At 49.7% G+C, this 18,080-nt stretch overlaps 1 protein-coding gene across 1 annotated transcript; it reads right to left on the reverse strand.

Annotated features, from left to right (window-relative positions):
• Window positions 1–7: 7 nt before the first annotated feature.
• Window positions 8–10,475, reverse strand: AURANDRAFT_72661 (hypothetical protein; the record flags this gene model as incomplete). The annotated part of the gene is given in 24 exon segments (XM_009043344.1): window positions 8–191; window positions 215–324; window positions 344–541; window positions 648–666; window positions 721–741; window positions 1,096–1,161; window positions 1,292–1,648; window positions 2,232–2,324; window positions 2,400–2,869; window positions 2,975–3,040; window positions 3,062–3,235; window positions 3,271–3,637; window positions 3,780–4,653; window positions 4,710–5,572; window positions 5,623–5,671; window positions 5,709–6,046; window positions 6,179–6,230; window positions 6,368–7,165; window positions 7,299–7,843; window positions 7,912–8,341; window positions 8,488–8,913; window positions 9,021–9,084; window positions 9,120–9,485; window positions 9,535–10,475. The coding sequence occupies 17 exon segments, from the start codon at window positions 10,456–10,458 to the stop codon at window positions 2,285–2,287; spliced, it is 6,846 nt and encodes a 2,281-aa protein (XP_009041592.1).
• Window positions 10,476–18,080: the final 7,605 nt, after the last annotated feature.

Here is an 18,080-nt window from a genome sequence, read left to right on the forward strand (position 1 = left end):
TTAAGCAGATAACTCGAACCGAGCTACAAATGTTTCTGGAGTATGCTCCTGCGTACTTTGAATATTTATCCAAGGCATTTTTTCATCGTTATTCCACACTACTTGTCAAGGTCCTCGGTGTTTACCAGATTGGCTCGCATAACAGAGTGAACGGAAAGAGGATCATGGAGCAAGTTGTCGTCATGGAGAACCTGTTTCACGAGCGACTGATCACCAGAGCCTTTGACCTCAAGGGCAGCACGAGGTCACGATATGCTCGAGTCAATTCTAATGGAGATATGAAGATTGTACCAGGAAAATTGTCCCCTGGAGAGTTGAACCAATCTGCGAAAGTCACACAGACACAGCCTGTACTTCTGGATGAGAATTTCGTCGAGTTTACCGAAGGCCGACCATTGCCCCTGCACGACCAAGCCAAGGCTTACTTCAACAACGCCGTGCTCAATGATACCTTGTTCCTCTCTCTCATAAATGTTGTCGACTACTCGATTCTCGTTGGGATGGATGATGAAAATCACCAGCTCGTGGTTGGGATCATTGACTACATGCGACAATATGACATCGTAAAAAAGATGGAGCGCATGGGCAAGTCTGTAGGTATGATAGCTGGCCAGGCGGAGCCTACTGTCATCCAACCTCCAAATTACCGGAACAGATTCCAAGCAGCTATGGAAAAATACTTCATGATGGTGCCTGATAAATGGACCTCATTTCGTTTACTGACCTAAGCACAACCACTACCTGGTAATGAATCGCTTTCATGTCATACCACATGCTTCAGGTGAGTACCCATTCTCGTCTAGCTGCTGGTTATGGTATTGCTCTTCTGGCGGCGCTTCTGATGAACCAGTTTTTTCGGGGTGGTGCCCAGGGCAACGCCCTGACATATAACTAAGACCCCTGCGCGGAAAATCATGGAGCCATTCGGTTGAAGCTAGCCGGGCTTCGGTTCGGTTAAGTTAGTTTGCTCTCCGAGATGCAAGAATCGACTCACCAAAGGCCATCTAGACGGTAGCGCAATCACCCGGCTCTTTCTAGGTGTCTGTCCAGCGCGCTGGTTCAAGCCAAGTGCTGGTCTTATCTAGCCCAGCTAACCCCACCCTGTGGATCAGGGAAGCCCACTCCCAGCCTGGCCACAAGAGCGCCACAGGCGGGTTGCGCCTACGAGAAATTCGACCGGGAGATTCGGCGCGCTCTAGTTTGGTCCCTGCCTGGGCTCGACTGATTATTAGAATGCCTGGAATGGAGGCCAGCGGGCCGCGCTTGGAGGGCGCAGCCCGGGCGCATCCACCTCAGCGGGGGCGGAGGAGGGTATGTGCAGTGTCAATCGCAAAATCCGCTGGTGTATCGGCGCAAGCAGAGTCGGCGGGGTCTGAGGACTCCAGTTTCCGGTAGCTGGGACCAAAATATGAAGGAACTTCACCCTCAGCCCTGACTCTAGGACTAGGGTATGGTAATAATTAGGCAGACTCCCTACTCTAGCCCGGGGGCTAATGGAATCGGAGGCTCCCCACCTCCAACCGCTTGAGTGGGCTAAGCCTTGAAGTGAGTAGGAAAGAAAAGAAGGAGCAACATCACTAAAATTGGATATGTATCCACCGTCGCTCGCTGTAGATAAAATAAGGACACTACTAGAGGCACAAGCCACCTAGATTCTTTACAGGTTATGGGGCGGGCGCGTGATTAGCGCCCTCCCACTGTCGCGAGAGACTGCTCTTGTTAATAGGCGCAGACGGAGCGGAGCCGTCTTCTGACGGCATGCCCATAGCCACCGTGACTCGGACATCATGCATCTCCACCTTCACATGCTTTAGCTCCTCCCCACTTGATCCCACCCCCCCATTGCTGTTAGTAGCAGCCATGTGCTCTCAAAAATATTGTTAGCGCGCGGTCACCATCGCCACCTGGACGTCCTCCGAGTCCTATCTCCCCGGCCCTTCTCCCACACGCGAGGGGTCGGTTAAGGAGCGCCCGCGTCAATTTGGCCCAGGTAAGGCCACTATACTCGCGCGCTTGGACGGCGTCGCGGCCTGGTGTCACCCCCCGTAAATTCACGGTGCCAAGTTAGGAAGGAACCTAGACGTGGCCGCTGATAGTAGGAGGTCCTCGCTATTTCCTGAGCTGCCTTCAGTATGGGCAATGTTGCATTCCAATTTTTAGTTGGTCCCCCAGGGTGCCCGAGCAGTGCTTTGAAGTCGCAAGGCTCTCCAGCAGGGCGCTGCTATGGCAACTATCAGCAACGTTGTGGCAAAGCCGTCGAGGAGAATGATTCGGTTCCGAGTACTCAGTAGATTGTGGAGAGAAGCATCGCAGTTCCCCGACACCTGGAAAAGGCATATGCAAACGATTCGAAATTCTCTCTCAGAAAGTATCTTGTTTCGTGAGACGCCGACGATAACGTCCAATAATCAGATGTTTGTACGCCGCTCTTCACGTCACAGGAAATGACGAAGGATGGTCGCTCTCGGCTCCCAGTTCTCAGGGGATACATGTAGAGAGGACACGAATATAATCCTTTGGAAGATTTCTTCTTGTTTTCAACAGGTTTGAAGTGTATCACAGGCATGGAGCAGAACAGCTCCATCGGAGTTGGCTCGGTCAGGCAGCCATTGTCAAGATCCCACCGTGCACCCTCCAAGAAAAGGCCGTGGCAATACGACCCGTCCTTTGCGTGTTGAGTGATCGAGGGTGCTGAGGTATTCACGACAGGAAACTCCCAGCTGAGTGTGTCGATCGCAATTCCGTTTTTCCGTGCAGAGGTTTGCAGCAATGCAGTCAAGAAGCCTGTCGGGTATGTGAACCCAGGCAGCCAGAAGCATCGTGGAAGAGCCTCATCAATCCACCTTTGAAGCGCATCTACCCTAGACACCTAAAGTCAGCCGAGAATCAAAGATGAATCAGCTTGTTGCGAGTGAAATGAATCGGCTGTCACTCATTCACAACTCAGGTTTCCGGAAAGGAAGTGTGCTTTGACGAGATCCCGGATCCACGAACTAAGCGGTTTTAGACTGGGGTAACACTTTGACCAAGCACCGGGCACCTATATTGATGAGAATGAAACTATGAAAGCACTTGCGACAAGGAAGCCAGCTTTGAATTCGAGTAAGGCCTCCATGACATCCTCGAGCTCGGGTGTGACGACAACTAATCCCTGCACACCAAGCTCGAGGTCTTTTAAGGAGTGGTGCAACATTAGAAGGAGATTGTTATACCGATCCACCTCCTGATAGAGCACCTGTAGATGAGTCTGTCAATTGGGTCAAAGGGCACATGCTGTAATCGACTCCGGCCTATGACCGTCTTCATGGGTTCTGGGTCTGCGCGTGGGTCCATCGTTTTCCGCACGGCCTTCAGCTCGAAAATTGGAGGGACCTGCTCCTGCATCGAGCGACAGCTTCGCAATATTTTGCACTCGTTTGTTTCCGCGCCTTCAACTACTGTTTTCGGCTGAAGCGATACGATCGTCTCGAGAAGCCGATTCGAATCCTCAATCTGCGATGAAATGTCTGCATTCGCGTGCTGGCCGAACGCAAGCGCGGCATCAGACTGGGGAAAATTTTTAATGGCCTCTTTGCAGGAAAGGAGATCACCATCATTAGGTATCAGATACGGACTGTCTTGCTGCTGTGGGGCCAGGCTGAAATTTATCTGTGGGTCAATTGCATCCTCGCAAAAAAATTGGTTTATGTACACGCCCACGAGTCGTCGATCGAGGGCATCTGTGACACGACCCCCGTAGTTGGCTTCCGCAATTAAGTATCGCATGGCATCAAACCTACAGGCCATGTAGGCTGGGATAAGTGCATTTTTGGTGCAGATGTAAGTCTGAGAGGAATCGGACACGTAAGACGGCTGAGGCCATGTCTAGGAACGGCGTGCGATCTGCGTACTCGTCCAAAAAGACGATGATAAGGTCATGGCAGATGCTAAAATCTGACTCGTTGAACTCGTATGGGACATTGAAACCGAGGCTCTTGAATTTGCGTCGCTCGAGTAGGATTGCGTGGAACCAACATAGCGAAAACAATAATCTCTTGTATTTAAAGCGCTGCTGACATCGTGCAAATTGTTCGTCGCTGACCAAATTATAAAGCTGGGTCATATTGGCGCGCAGCCCACGAGGGGGCTCAGTGGTCATTTTAATACCTCGTTGCAGGATCGCAATCGGGAAATTGGGACTAGGACTAGCCGAGAGCCACAGGCGAAAGTCCCAGTGCGGTGCATTCGGTGAATCTTCGGTCAGAGCACAGTACTCGGAGATACGCTTCTCCAACTCAGGCATCCAGCTTAGCATGAGGTGGCAGTTTGCAAGAAACACCCACGAGCCCTCCTTCAGACCGGCGGTGATCAGGTTCATCGCCACGGGCGCCTGTCCTTGACCAAGAGCGCAAATATCGATGCGTATACCCAGTTCCCGAGCTAGACCATTCACTTGCGCAGTTGGATCGACGCCCGGTGACAGAACGAATACAAGTGGCGTGCGATGCGTCGACGATTCATACACCGCCCTCAGGTCAAACGGTGGAGGATCTGCGAACTGTGGCCCTAAATTCAAACTGACAAAACGCGTGGCGCCAAATAATACACGATCTAGCCTGAGTGCGCGAATGATACACATGCGCTGCAACTCCGTGACTTTATTCTCCCAGTCACCTAAGGAGAAAATTAGCTCAGCAAATTGGCGCTGATCATAATAATGCGCACAGCACCTGGGAGAGGGGTCTCTTCTGGCTTCGAAGAGGTGAACCACGCCCTCCAATCTCGATGCCCCTGTTCAAATGCCGAGGCGATGCCCATGAATGCAGGAATATTGTCCAGTTCCGTGATGTTATCCCACGTACCCGCATCGATCCACTCAGGACATGGATTCGGACGCTGTTCTGAACGATCGACAACCACACCGCCATGACAGAAGAAGTCAAATTCTTGCTTGGGGATCTTATTTTCACTTGTCATGATGCGCAGGCAGAGTTGCAATGCAAATAAAAGCTTATGCTGTTCAAATAGCCCACGGCAGGTGTATTGGTACACCGCTAGAGTGTGCCACGCATTTATCTGTTTGCATCTATCTGCCCCGCCAACATTTTTGGCATTGCTGCGACTAGCGTCCATGGACTGGTTAAATAGATCGACATAGGCATCAAGAGAAAATTGGTACATGGGATCGACACGGCTCATGTCATCCAAGACGAAGTATGCGATAGAGCTTCTTATGGCAGCTGGACGAAATTCCTCACGCTTGGCATCAATTCGCACTTCTGTCTCCTCAGCTTCCTTGAGCTGGCGGGAGACTTCATCAGATGTGACCTTGGACTGCTGCAACGTGTCCACGAGGCTTTCATTGTCGAGGAGACTACCTTCTGTCTCAGAGAGAAGTCTAAGAATTTCGTCCTCAAGATCGACCAATTTTTTTTTCCCAGCCGCTACACGCAAGGTAAGGTCCGACTTTTGTCGTTCAAGTGCCGGTTGCTCCTTTTGCACAACAATGCCAAGGAGCTGAGATTCGAGGCCCTGCTGCTTCACCGCAAAATTGATTATAGTCGTCTTGGTCGAAACTTCTGGCGTATAATGCCTGAATGGAATGCATCTTTTAGCACGTTTGCCCTTACAAACTGCAAACACCGATTGAGCACGGATTTCCCAGCTTTGTCGTAATATACAGCTTGAACTCCTACGAAAGATTCGTTAATGATGTGTCTGTTGTTGACCTTCGGTTCGTCCCCCACCCCACTCTTTCGTGGAGGTTCCTTGACAACGAGCTAAAGAAAGCGCAAATGGCTGAGATCGGACGCTGGGGTATTCTTGATTGTAGTCAAGTTCTTTGTCGCCCAATCGTAGCACTTCACGATTGCCAACCTTGATCAAGGCCTTGGCAAGAACTGGCTCGAGAGCAGGGTCCAGCTCTTCTAGGACATCCTGGAGCAACACTGGCATCCCATAGACAATCCCATTTTCAATCTCGCGCAGCATGTCCTTGGATTTTAGATCAACGATGCGCAACTCCGCCTCTTCCATGCGACGAACCCACTTGTTGGCTTGACCTTGCCTGTGTATTGGCTGCATCACCGGGATATACGAACATGTTCAGTTTAAAAGACACTCAGCAAGGTCCCTGACGGCATGGTTCGGATTACGGATCAATCATGAGCGGCCATCGCGAACAGCGAACGGTTATTACTCCGTTTTCAGTGCTGAAGTCATCTGCCGGGAGTCCTTGTATGTTCCATTGCCTAACATCAGTTGGGCGAGCACAAAATCCAGCAAATGTGAGGCTGTCAGTATACGGGAGCTGCTTGTCCTTTACAGCTGCTAGCCAGGCGTTGACCTACAGGAAATTCCGAATACATGTTCTAGTTTTGAAAAGCACCCCGGCAGGAGACAAGACGGGATCGGTAGAGTGTGTCGAACGGGCCCGCATATGATAAAAATGCTGCAGCCACGAGTGAATTACCAAGGCATCGAGTTATCTCTCCTTGAAATTGGCCAATGCTTATTTGCCATCGCTCATTTTCCCCTGCCAAACCTTTGACAAGCTTGTCTGCTCGATCGAGCAACAATTGCATTTGATCTGCCTCTGCACGCAGTCGGTTCTTTTCACCAACAGAGTCATCATATTTCTGCTTGAGTCGATTGACCTTCGCGGTCACTTCTGCAAGTTCTTCCTGGGCCTTCTTTAGCGAAGCTTGTTTGCCGGCCAGCGATTCCTGTGCTCCCTTCAGCCGAGCTCGCTTGGGGGCCACCTCTTTTGCAACATTAGCATAAATATATATCGCATGAACCCATGTGCAAAGGGCCCCGGCGGCCTTTGACACCGCACCAACCGCCTCTGGCTTAAAATCTGCATGAGAAACATATCCCTTAATTTTCTTCATGATCGCAGTGCTGACATTGTCCTTGTCGTAGCTTTTGACACTCTGCAAGAAATTGGCTTCACCGAGCACCTTTTTTGCTGTGTTCCAGTCCGTCTGCTTGCTAAAAAGAATCATCACTGCAGCTAGTACTGTTTCCACCTGCTTGGGGGGGCTTTTGTATGCCTTGACTTCAGAAATAGCGCCCTTATCGAGCTTCTCAACCTCAGTCATTGCTTTCTGTAGAGCCGGCAGAGCAACATTCAACTCCGCCTCGGCATCATCCGCTATTGCCTTGCATTCGATCTCTTCTTTACCTAAATTCACGCGCAGATAAAAATGAGTCACTACCTTGCAGAGTACCGCAGAAAGGTACCCGGTCGGTGGCGCACGCGGGGGGTGGGACCGGGGGGGTGGGCGGGTGGGAGCCTTCTGCTACTATGCATACACTCTGTGACGGGCCTATTCTCTCTGAATCGGCCTCTACCTGCTTGCGCTGTTCGTCAGCTACACGTCGCTCCGAAACAATCTCCACAAGAAGGTTTTCGCAATCCTTTTGTGATTGTGCACACACGACCTTCTTTTTTTCTAGTTCAACCGACATGACTTGCACGCCATCGCGTGCTTCGACGAGTTTTGCGAGTCCGTTTGCCAACTTGTCCCTCGCATTACCAAGCTCAGCGCGCTTTTCCATCAAGATCAGGCGATAGCCCTTCACGAGCTCTAGAAAGTGGGTGGGAGTGATATAGTTGTGGCGCTTGAGCTCGACCAGCATTTGATCTGACGAGTCCTGAGCGCTTATATGGACGATAGAAAAGATAGAGGAGATTTTAACACGCATTTCATCCGAATCCAGGGACATGTCAACTAGGAATGCAGTTCCAACGGCGCTGAGCGCATCAGCTGGCCAGCGATGAAACCAGTTTATCGTCGTATTGTTGATGAGGCCCGGATAGAAGCGACACCTTGTACGCAGCGCTGACCCAACGGGTGACCTAGATCAAGATCTGGCGATAAAAAAAGCTCATTCGCTGACACTGACTGCCATGATATGTTCTATTACATCGCTAGGACTAGATGTAGGTTAGATCGAATGCATTCAACAAAAAAAGACCAGAGTTCATCCGGTGTGCCCTCCGATCCGGCGTCGACCGCCCTCTTGCGAACCCCGTCGTATATACCGGGAAGTTCGTCCTTGCCATACAAATTGGGGATCTCACCAGAGTTTAAGATGTTATTAATATCTTCGAGGAAGCCCTGTTCCTTGAGTTGTGTATCATTGAACAGAAACGTAGTAGATTTGTTCAGCAACCCCGTTGTTTCAAAAAGACTCTTTATATCTTCATGCCATTCAGCTAGACGATATTGCTTTGTTATCTCGATTGTGAACACGCCAATATCAGCAATGTATGACGCGAGACGTGCTAAGGATTGGCGTCCAGAACCTCCTACGCCCACGAGCATCGTGTTTCCGCGAGGCATCATCAGAACCCCTACAGAAGAGGATACTTAACTTGCAAATTAAGTGCAATCAAGAGGGCAAATCTGGGCGCGTAAAGTCCGACAGCCACTTTGCCCCCGTTTTGAAGTGGCCTGCTTCAAAATGACCCATCTTTGCCAAAAAAGGCCCCGGGAGTACGGTGGATCCTGCAAACATGTCGCACAGCGTCCTTGAAGAGAACGAGATTCATGTTTATCAGCTTAGGTTCGAGGTTGTAGTCTTCGAGCTTATCTTCACAGCGCTGCTTGAGTTGCGCAAAGTCGCTGACCTCTTCATATGAGAGCGTCTCCGCACCTTCGTCCATGAAACTGCAGATGATCGGACCGTAGCGCTCGTCATCAACATCTCCCATGACCGAACTCCACTCGGCATCCTCGAAATTATCTCGCATTTTTGTACCCAATATGTCAATGAATCTTCCCATGTCATCGGCGCTATCTTGTAGGAAGCGATCGGCAAACACACGCATACACTCGTGTGCCCAAAGCCGCAGTATCGATTGAGAAGTGTCAAAGCGTTGCCTCTCTGCTTGAAGCGTACCTTGAACCACCTTGGCAACGTCACCTGTGAGGGAGGCAGTGCAGCCTGTTAAATGTCAGCCTTGGTGAGATAATTCGGCACTACTGAGAAGACACGTTGATTCAGACGGAAGCACAATACGTAAGTTAAACCTGGTGACTCTAGTTGAAAGTACAATGATTGCGTCACTACACTGAGTTTGATGACTGGTAATGGCTTTTTTCAGGGGTTGGGAGGAACTTGTCTATCACCGTCTGATATAGTGCTATGGTAGCCAGAGCCAAGGGGCGCCCCATAGGCTTGATCTCGTTGTCAAATTCCTGGAGTTTGGGCGTCAAGATCGACTCAAATATTCTTGTCAGTTGAGCATCGTCCGGTGCCGTTGCGTTGACAAGGTGGAATCGAGCTTGGGTCCGATTACAAATCACCGCCCGTCCACCGGATGGCGGTGCCATAGCCGAAATGAGCTGCGTGTCTAATACAAAACGCCACGCGCATTTGCTGCGGTCGTACCAACCTCCGTAGTCCATCCAAAGCCGAAGCAGCTCAAGAGGAGGCTGGAAGGGGGATTCGGCTGATGTCTTTTGCGGCATATTGAAGTCATCTATGAAGACGACCTGAGTTGAGGGTAGTGAGGACTCTTGAATCTGAATGTGCCAAACGCACCAGTTGCTTGCCTCCAGTGGGACCCAGCTTATCTTTCGAGCGCTTTTCCATCGCACCCTCTACGATCCCTTGGAGGGTGCTTGATTTCGTGGTAGCGGAGAAGTTTATGGTCAGGCTACTGTTTGCCTTCGGTAAACTGGAGAGAAGGCTCGCCACCTGGACTGTCTTACCAACTCCAGTGCTCCCCACAACCAGTAAATTGCGCCTAGACGATACTACTGTGCTGAAAAGGAATGAATTACGAACAGTATCTGTCGTTGGCACGATCATTTTGAAGAAGGGATCCCCCTTTCGGGGACGCCATGCCGTAAGGGTGCTATCCCACAATTCGAAATCTCCTTTTTTGGGATCGCAATAATAATCGTAGACAGTATGAGTGGGCGGGAACTGTGCTTCGATATCCCGCAAATGCACGTCTAGCTTTTTGCGACCAATTTCGTCCACGGCAGCCATGAGAGACCAGGTCACCGCAAATGCAAACCATTTCTCTGCCAACGCGCTGTATGCCTGCATGTTCATGGCCGTATCCAGGCCATTCTCTTTGGTATGGAGCGTCTCATAGAGTTGTGTAAGGGACATGACAGCATTAAAGTCAGAGGTGGCGACAGGTTCTTCGCAGTTAGCTCCCTTGAAATCCAGAATTTTAGGCACATACTTCTCGTAAAGTCCGTGCTGAAAATTTCGAATCTCAACCTGGCTCCCAAACACGCGGTCAAGCCACGATTCCACAAATGATCCAAACCCCATCTCACTTTGGTCAACGAAGATCATACCAGCACGCGAGACGGTCGCCGGGGACGCCACCCTGAGGTCCTCAACTTCAAAAAACAAGCTCATCGATGAGGTTAATGGGATCCGATCCCCATTGATTAGCGTCAAGATTTTGTTATCGTCCATGACACTGTTCATGGATTCAATCCACATTGCATCCACAGGCCCGTCTGTGCGAATAAACAAGTTCATTTAACGCGGTAAATAATAACAACACTCACCAAACAAAACCCATTTTTCATCAGGTTTATCTGATTCAGCGCAGGATTTGAAAATTGTTGATAGAATACCATCTGCCCACTCAAACGTCGTAAGATCGTACGCTCCATACAGCTCTGTCAGTGTTATGGATTTCGGGTTGATAACAAAGGAAGTGACAGGAACATAACCATCGGTTCCACTCTTTGCGAGTGAAGTTTTTGCTTTTGCCAACGTTTTCCATGCCGTGCTCTTACCGGAGAGAGTCGCCCCGACAAGCATGTTGCAGTGTCGGGTGAGCTTGGAGTCGTATAGCTGCCCAATCTTAAACAAGAGGAAAGGGTGTGTCTGCAGGCCTTCACTCTTCAATTCTGCTTCAAGAGCAGCGCTAAGGTCCCCAATCTCAGATACTGGTAGTTCCAGAGATGGAAATAAGTCACCGAGAAGCAGACGAAAAAGACGTTCGTCATCCTTGATGAATTTTGGCAAATTCATGTCACGCAATGCACGCATTAGGATCGCCTCCTCGTTCGTTGAAGGGTCTGCACGTTTGATAGAGCCCGCCATGTTCAGAACTGCTTTCAAGTTCCTGAGCCCATAGTCGTAGTGGTCTTGTTTGCTGAGTTGCTGCTGCATCAGTGAATACAGCGTGATTGTTTTTTTTGAAAGAACACGCGCATCTGTGAAGCCCTCTGCGCTCAGCATGACTTCAGCGATCATCGCAAGGTCAGGGACCATCATAGCGACCGGGCGCATTAGAGCTTTCAGATTGTCGGGAAGCTCTGTGCGGCCCGCGTAACCAGGATTCATGGTTATGAAGAGTCCACAGTTGACGTTACATCGAATTGATGAGCCCATAAAGTTAAATGTTTCTGCATGTTGTGATAAAGCGTTGACAATGGAAAGAACCTGCATCGCGACGACAGATATGACTTCAATCTTGATACGATTGAATTCGTCGAAGCTGCGGAGGGAGGCGCGCGCGATGAAACGAATAAAAGGAACACCACCGGACGCACCATCCCCAGGCGCCAGCTTGACAAAGCCCGGAGAATATTCGCCCGACCGATTTATAGTCCATACCATCTGAACCTGCGTTGCCGGCTCGTCCATATGAGGCCCATGCCACATGGGATAAGACGCGTACAAAACGCACAATTTATGACCACGCAATACCTGCGGCGGCAACCACAGTGATTCATTCTATTGTCGACCGTGCAAGGCCTTAAATCAAAGCTCAGGTAGGCCGCATAGCAAGGTTCTTGCTGAGATCCTTGACCGTTTCTGTTTTCCCCGTGCCTGTGAGAAGTACTAAGTCGTGAATTCGATATCAAGAATGTTTAGCTACCTGCTGGACCAAGGGGATTCCCGCCGCGATTGAGAAACTTAGCAGTTAGCAAAGTCAAAACACAGCGATCTGTAAGCGGCGTCACAACCAGACGGCCATTGTTTCCCTGATACCTGAAACAGATCTTCACCAATTTGATTTGGTTTCGAAGAACGCCGGTTTCCCAATGGGCAGTATCGGAATACTCATATCCATATTCTAGTACGCCTGCGAGGGGCCAGAGGTCATATGCGCGAAACTGTAGAATCACGCATGTGACGCTGCAGCCAGCAGTTTGTCTGTCGCACACTGCAGATGCCGCCAAACTGCCCCTCGTCCTTGTTGAAGAGATATCGTAGCTGCGAGAGCCATTCGAAATCTGTCACAGACGAGCAGCCCGCCTTGATCATGCGCTCCATTACATCGCGATTGTGAATTTCCATGGTGATCAATGCAACCAATTTCTTCCGCACTAATTTCGGTAACTGACCGCGGATCATGTCTGTGAGACGCGTCAAGTATCCTATCTGTTTTTTTTTCAGCTGTCTCATGGCATTCTTCTGTCCGCTAGAGATATTGTTGAGCGCCTTGGAACAGTCATTCGTCCATTGTATCGCCCCTGTTGTAATGAGGAGTTGACCCTGGACGTCCGTGATCCACTTTTCTTTATTTTTACCTCTGAAGGCCTGAACTGATCCAGCCAGCAGTTTCTGCATTGAGCTAATCATGGCTTTCTCCAGCTCAACGAGCCAGTTTTCAACTGCCCCATCTAGGACGACATTTGAGACGAACGCACATGTCTCGCCAGTCGAGGTCTCCCGCATCCCGATCGCCTATGCAGAACAAATCGTCAACCTGATGCATTCGGCAGAGGCAAGGCATCACCTCGAAATTGCGATTTAGTTGCTTCCCAGGCGCGATTACTTCCATAGCTTTGAAGCCTTCAAAGCACTTCTTAATATGCTTTTGGACAGCTAACGGGTCGCGACTTTGACCAAGTACTTCCAGAAGGTCGTCGTCGGACACCTAAGAATTAGTTGTTGTTCGCGTGGAAAATTTTGTTGGCGACGATTTCGCCGACGAAGTAGAACCTGCGGTCGCATGAGTTGACCTCACACATTGTCGCACAAGCACAGGACTCCTCATGAGTAGGCGTGTTCCTTTGAACGACACTGCGCGCACCGGGGAAAGACATTCCTCTTGGTTTCCAAGTACCTTTGAGCACATTTCTCATAGAATTTAAGCTTTTTGAAAGGATTTGATCTGAACTACACTACACTTGGTTCCTTTCGGAAACACATATAAGCACGAATCGAGTGACTTTTGAATCGCTTCCAGTTTTTCATCCATACCATTTACGCTCTCGAGCATGCCGCTGGCGGTGCACTGCACGATTGCATTTGGTCGCTTAGCGGCAGATGACATGATGCTGGTAAACGTCGTGTTAACTTCGATGAAAAGAGCAGACTCCTTCGGTAACTGCTTACAGATGTCTTCCGATGCCATGAAAATCGACTCCAAATATATCCATTTGCGCTGTACAGTAAGGATCAGTTCAATAACCTCAGAGACGAGCGCAAGGGCGAATTCCCACTTATCGATACGAGGCTTAAAGGAGCCATAAAATTTCGAAGCTTTCATAGTCGACAAGGACACTGCATCGTCCTCGAGTGCCTGGAATAAATCGTCCGTGCTTCGTATCTTGTAGTAGGTATCTTTATAGCTGGTGATTTCGATCTCTATTTTCGCCCAACGGGTCTCGATATCTTTAAGAGACTCCTCGATTGCTAGCTCCTTATTTGCGTTGGCACTTAATTCGGATATAAGATCCGGAACTGCGTTCAAGCCCGTTGAGAAAACAGCTTCGAGCGTGAAGTCCGCGCCAGTTTCATCGAATTCCCGATGAATTTCTTTCTTCAGAGTGTCCCAGTGGCGCTTCCTCATCGCTGGATTTCGAAGGTCTTGGATCAAAGGCATTGTCTGCAGGAACTCTGTCAGTTTTGTCCGCATCTGCTCCCAGATTCCCCAGCGCTTAATCTCACGACCTAGCTTGCCCACCTTTTTGTTAAATTGCCCGGCCGCAGTCTCCATTTCCGCGATGTCAAGCTCATTGAAACGACCCGTCTTCCAGCGGTCGAATGCAAGGGTCCATTCGCGCGCTAGAGTCCAAATCTGTTCGGCGAGATCCAAGTCACGCTCAGTGTCTCGCAGCTCTTTATGATCAGGTGACTCTATATTGAAAATCTCAAGCCCGGACCGAAGTCCACGTTTGCGGTCGTGCACCGCCTCGACACGGAGCTTGAAGTCGTTTATCACGGAGTACGCTTCGTCGGGCGATAGGTCCTGGGATGTGGGGACTTCTACGATGACTTGCTCACGTAATTGTATAACTTGTTGACTGTAACTTTCCAAGTTAGCCTCGAGATCTCGCTTCATATTGACCTTTGACTTGTCCAAAGAGTGCTGTGATTCATCGAGCATCTCGAGGAAATCCTTCCAAGCAGGTCGTAGCTGCTGAAGTTTTGCCACTTCACCAGATGCGATTTGGACGTCGAACTTCGCCAACGTTGCGTACCTGAGCAAAGTCACGCGTATCTCATTGTTAAATCAGTCAGAGAGAAAGACTCAGCTCCTCCAAAGAATGGAGCTGATATTCGGAGATGACATCTCATCTATTGGGGGGATTTTTGCTTCGATGGCTGGGCTATTGCGTCGAAGCTCCTGTAGCGTACGAATTTTATCAGAGAGCTCTTCTAAATTTAGGGGTGTTGCTCGCAGTGTGCGAGTGTTATCAGAAAATAAGTCGTGAAGGTAGTCTAGCCCCTGGCGAGCGTTCTGATTCAGGAGTCCCAATAGCTTTTGCTGCCATTGTTGGCAATGGGCAACAAGATGCCCTTTGAGGAGTGTGCAATCGAGTTGCACAAAATTAATCATGTGGGTCATGTTCTCCTGTTGAATCTCGGCTTGTTGATCTTTGTACTTAGTCACATCATCATTGTAGTTCTTCAGACTTCGGTTTGCCTTGGCATAACGTCGGATGTAGGCTTCCTTGTCCATCTCCCATATGGGCTTATATTTCTCCCAGTACCTGCGCGAACATCATCAAAAGAACTTGCGGAAGTGCAGGAGTGACAAGAGTAGCAGCAAGGACTTTCCACGCGGATGGCGCGCCCAAGATATTTTTGAAGCTCGGTTGCGGTAGATGACATCCCATTCATAATTTGGACCACAATCTTGAGCATGTCTTCGTCATTAGAGATTACTGAGTAAAATGAAGGATGGCGTTCGGATCGCACAACGCCGTCGTCTTCATCAGTATTAGTTGTAGCATGGGCCGGCGGCTTTTCTGTTTCGGCAACTAGCACTTCGCGCAAGCGTGGGACAACTGCGACTGTCGATATAAGCTCCTTTGCAACAATGTTGACAACGTGCGTAAGATTTATCATCGTTGGTCGATAATCAATGCGGCTGTTTTCAAGCACTATTTTGACACCAAACAAAGTCTGTGGTTCAGATTTAGCGTCGCCATTGATAGCTCGGCTCAACTCCTGTAGGCTGCGTTTGACTGTCTGCCGCAACGAGACTTCCACCTCGCGGTCGACTTCCTTGACGAGTTCCCGCCATTCACGTTGTACCTCGGAGGTACCCTCGCGAAAATTGACAAACATATCTCGGAGCTCCTGCTTTATATTTTGATGGCTCTGTTGAAAGCGTCGCTTCACCTCAGTGCGGTGGTTTGCTTGCTTTGCCTCAAAAATACCCTCGTCATATATAGCATTCTTATCGATTCGAAGCAAGAGAAGGGACGCCGTAAGTCGACATTCGCGGGATATCTTGTGCTTCCCCTCCTTGTATCGACGCACAATTGCGTGTATTTCTCCGCAGTGATTACAACAGTCTTTTACATAATGCTCAACAACACCTTTCGTGGCCCATGTCAACTTCTGGAGACCCTGATTGATACGCTTGTCGAGTTTTCGGATGTGATCGGAGAATAGACGGCGTTCTTCGACAGTCAGGTCATAAAGGATCGCATTATACGCCCTGACTATCAACATGACATGCTCCCGCATCACACGAAGCTTTTCTCGCTGATTACAGATATCATGAGCAACATAGGGAATGGAGAACTCGCCCTGGAATTTCTCCCAATACTGCACTTCAGAGAACATCGCGAGCAGCCCTCTGTCAAAGTTACACTCAAGAAGACTATCTTTACCTTTGTTCAAAACAGGAGTTGCACCGAGCAAAACTTCCTCTGTCGCAGCGGACCTCTCCATTCGCTTCATCAGAGGATTGTCAAGGCGCGCCTGCAGCATGGTCGAATCCAAAGCCTCCATAGAATCCACCCATCCCTTGTAGCGGCTTGCCTTGTAGTCGTTCAGGACGCCCATGAGCACTTTGTATGCAGCCTCTGCTTCGTCGGCTTCCCTCGTGTGCGTCAAATACCTAGAAAAAGATCTATCCTGCTAGGATAAACTAATTCGTCCAGATTTTTAGACACCGAATGCCCAGATTATTGGCGGAAGGCACGTTGCGCTCTGCAAGAGACTCCACGAGTCCTGTACAATCTGTGCAAGAGATTTGGCCCAGAGGGCCGACCCAGCCCATTTTGGCTCATTGCTTGCGCAGCGGAGGCGCTCTGCGATTCTCATCGAAGTCATGGCGAATTTCTTCGACCGTGTGAATGAAGAGCATGTACATATCGACTGTTTTTTTCTCGACGCAGCGCTGGATAGCATCTCGCTTTGCAAGGGAATAGAAAATTTCCAGAACCGCCACAGCCTCAGAAACGCGGGTGACCCCTTCAAATGCAGTGTTCATCACATTGGTGTACATCACCTCGAGATCTTTCACGGAATTTTTGAACACGTTGTAGTCGTCGTGCCAATGGCTTGTCTTGACATCTAAAATCTCGTAGTCAAGGTTACGTAGACGGTCGATCTGCTGCTCGAATTGGTCCTGTATTTCGATCAACGCCTTCGTAATCTCGTGGCCGCGCGTGCCCCCAAACCGAGGTAGCGACCCTGGTCTGCCATGTGTCTCAGAAGATTTTCGACAAAACTGAATTTGGCCTTCGCATACTTCAAGCAGGTCACGACAGCGTTGCACAAAAGCATCGATTTGTGCAAAAATGGATGCATCATCAAACGTCCAGTGCAAGCGTGGCGCACTAGGATGCGCGGTTCGAATAGCAGCAGCCGTGCGGCGGTATATGCGCTTCCACAGGACACCACACTGAATTGATTCATCAAGTGCAACCTGCCAGCGATGAAACCTCAAATAAGTTTGCGTGCGAGTGCCGAGACACGGGTTTCCTTGGATTGACCATCGAACCCTCGACGTCACCGTCAAAAACCTCGCCCAGTGATATCTTGGCGCAACAACGGTGTATGATTTCATTAGAAATCTTACGCAACAGCCCAGTGAGGCGTTCTGGGTTTTCGTTGTTGTAGAACCCTGAGAAAATTGCGAAAAGTGCAAATTAAGAGTGTAATGCAACAACCAAGTCGCCAAAACAACACAGGTGAGAACCAGACAAAGTCCAAATCATCCGTATATACGCGAGAAGCTCCGGAAGTATCTGACAGATGCCTAATTGGGATTTGAAATCAGCGCTCTCATGTCATCGGGGGAGTGGCTTTTCCCGTAGCGAAGCGTCTACGTACCAGAAGGATCGGAGCTCGCCAGTGCCTCACAAGGTGCGACCAGGTGTTCTAAAAATTTCAGATTGTCATTAGCCTCGATGGAGTTGTCTTGAATTTTTTTTACCAGGGACTCGAACCGCGCCAAGTATGACGACTTAGACGCCTCGAGAACACAGACGACACGTCGAACGTCTTCTCTCTGAAGTTGCTGCGATATCCCGGAGAGATCCACCGTTCGTGAGCGCCAAAACTGAATCTCTTCGAGGGGCCCTGATACTTCGGCGTGATACGCATTGTCGTGGCTGTTGACCACTTCCTTTATTTGACGTGTCCAGCTGATAACTATCGACTCCAACTGCTGAACTAAATCCTTATTTTTGGCGGCGGTAATCACATCGGGCAGGAAGTTACCGGACGGTAAATACAGCACCGTTTTTCTTTGTGCTTCAAATGTGGATTCAGTGAGTGAAGCCATAAACTTGTGCAAGTGGCCCGAGAGGTCCTTCTTGACGCTCTCAGGCCACGCTCGAGACTCAAGTATCTGTGGAGCAAAGACCTGGCCCATGACCACGAGCAGCGACTGCATGTCCACACCTCGGGTT

The sequence above is a fragment of the Aureococcus anophagefferens genome (assembly GCF_000186865.1).
Source record: "Aureococcus anophagefferens unplaced genomic scaffold AURANscaffold_51, whole genome shotgun sequence".
NCBI lineage: Eukaryota > Pelagophyceae > Pelagomonadales > Pelagomonadaceae > Aureococcus > Aureococcus anophagefferens.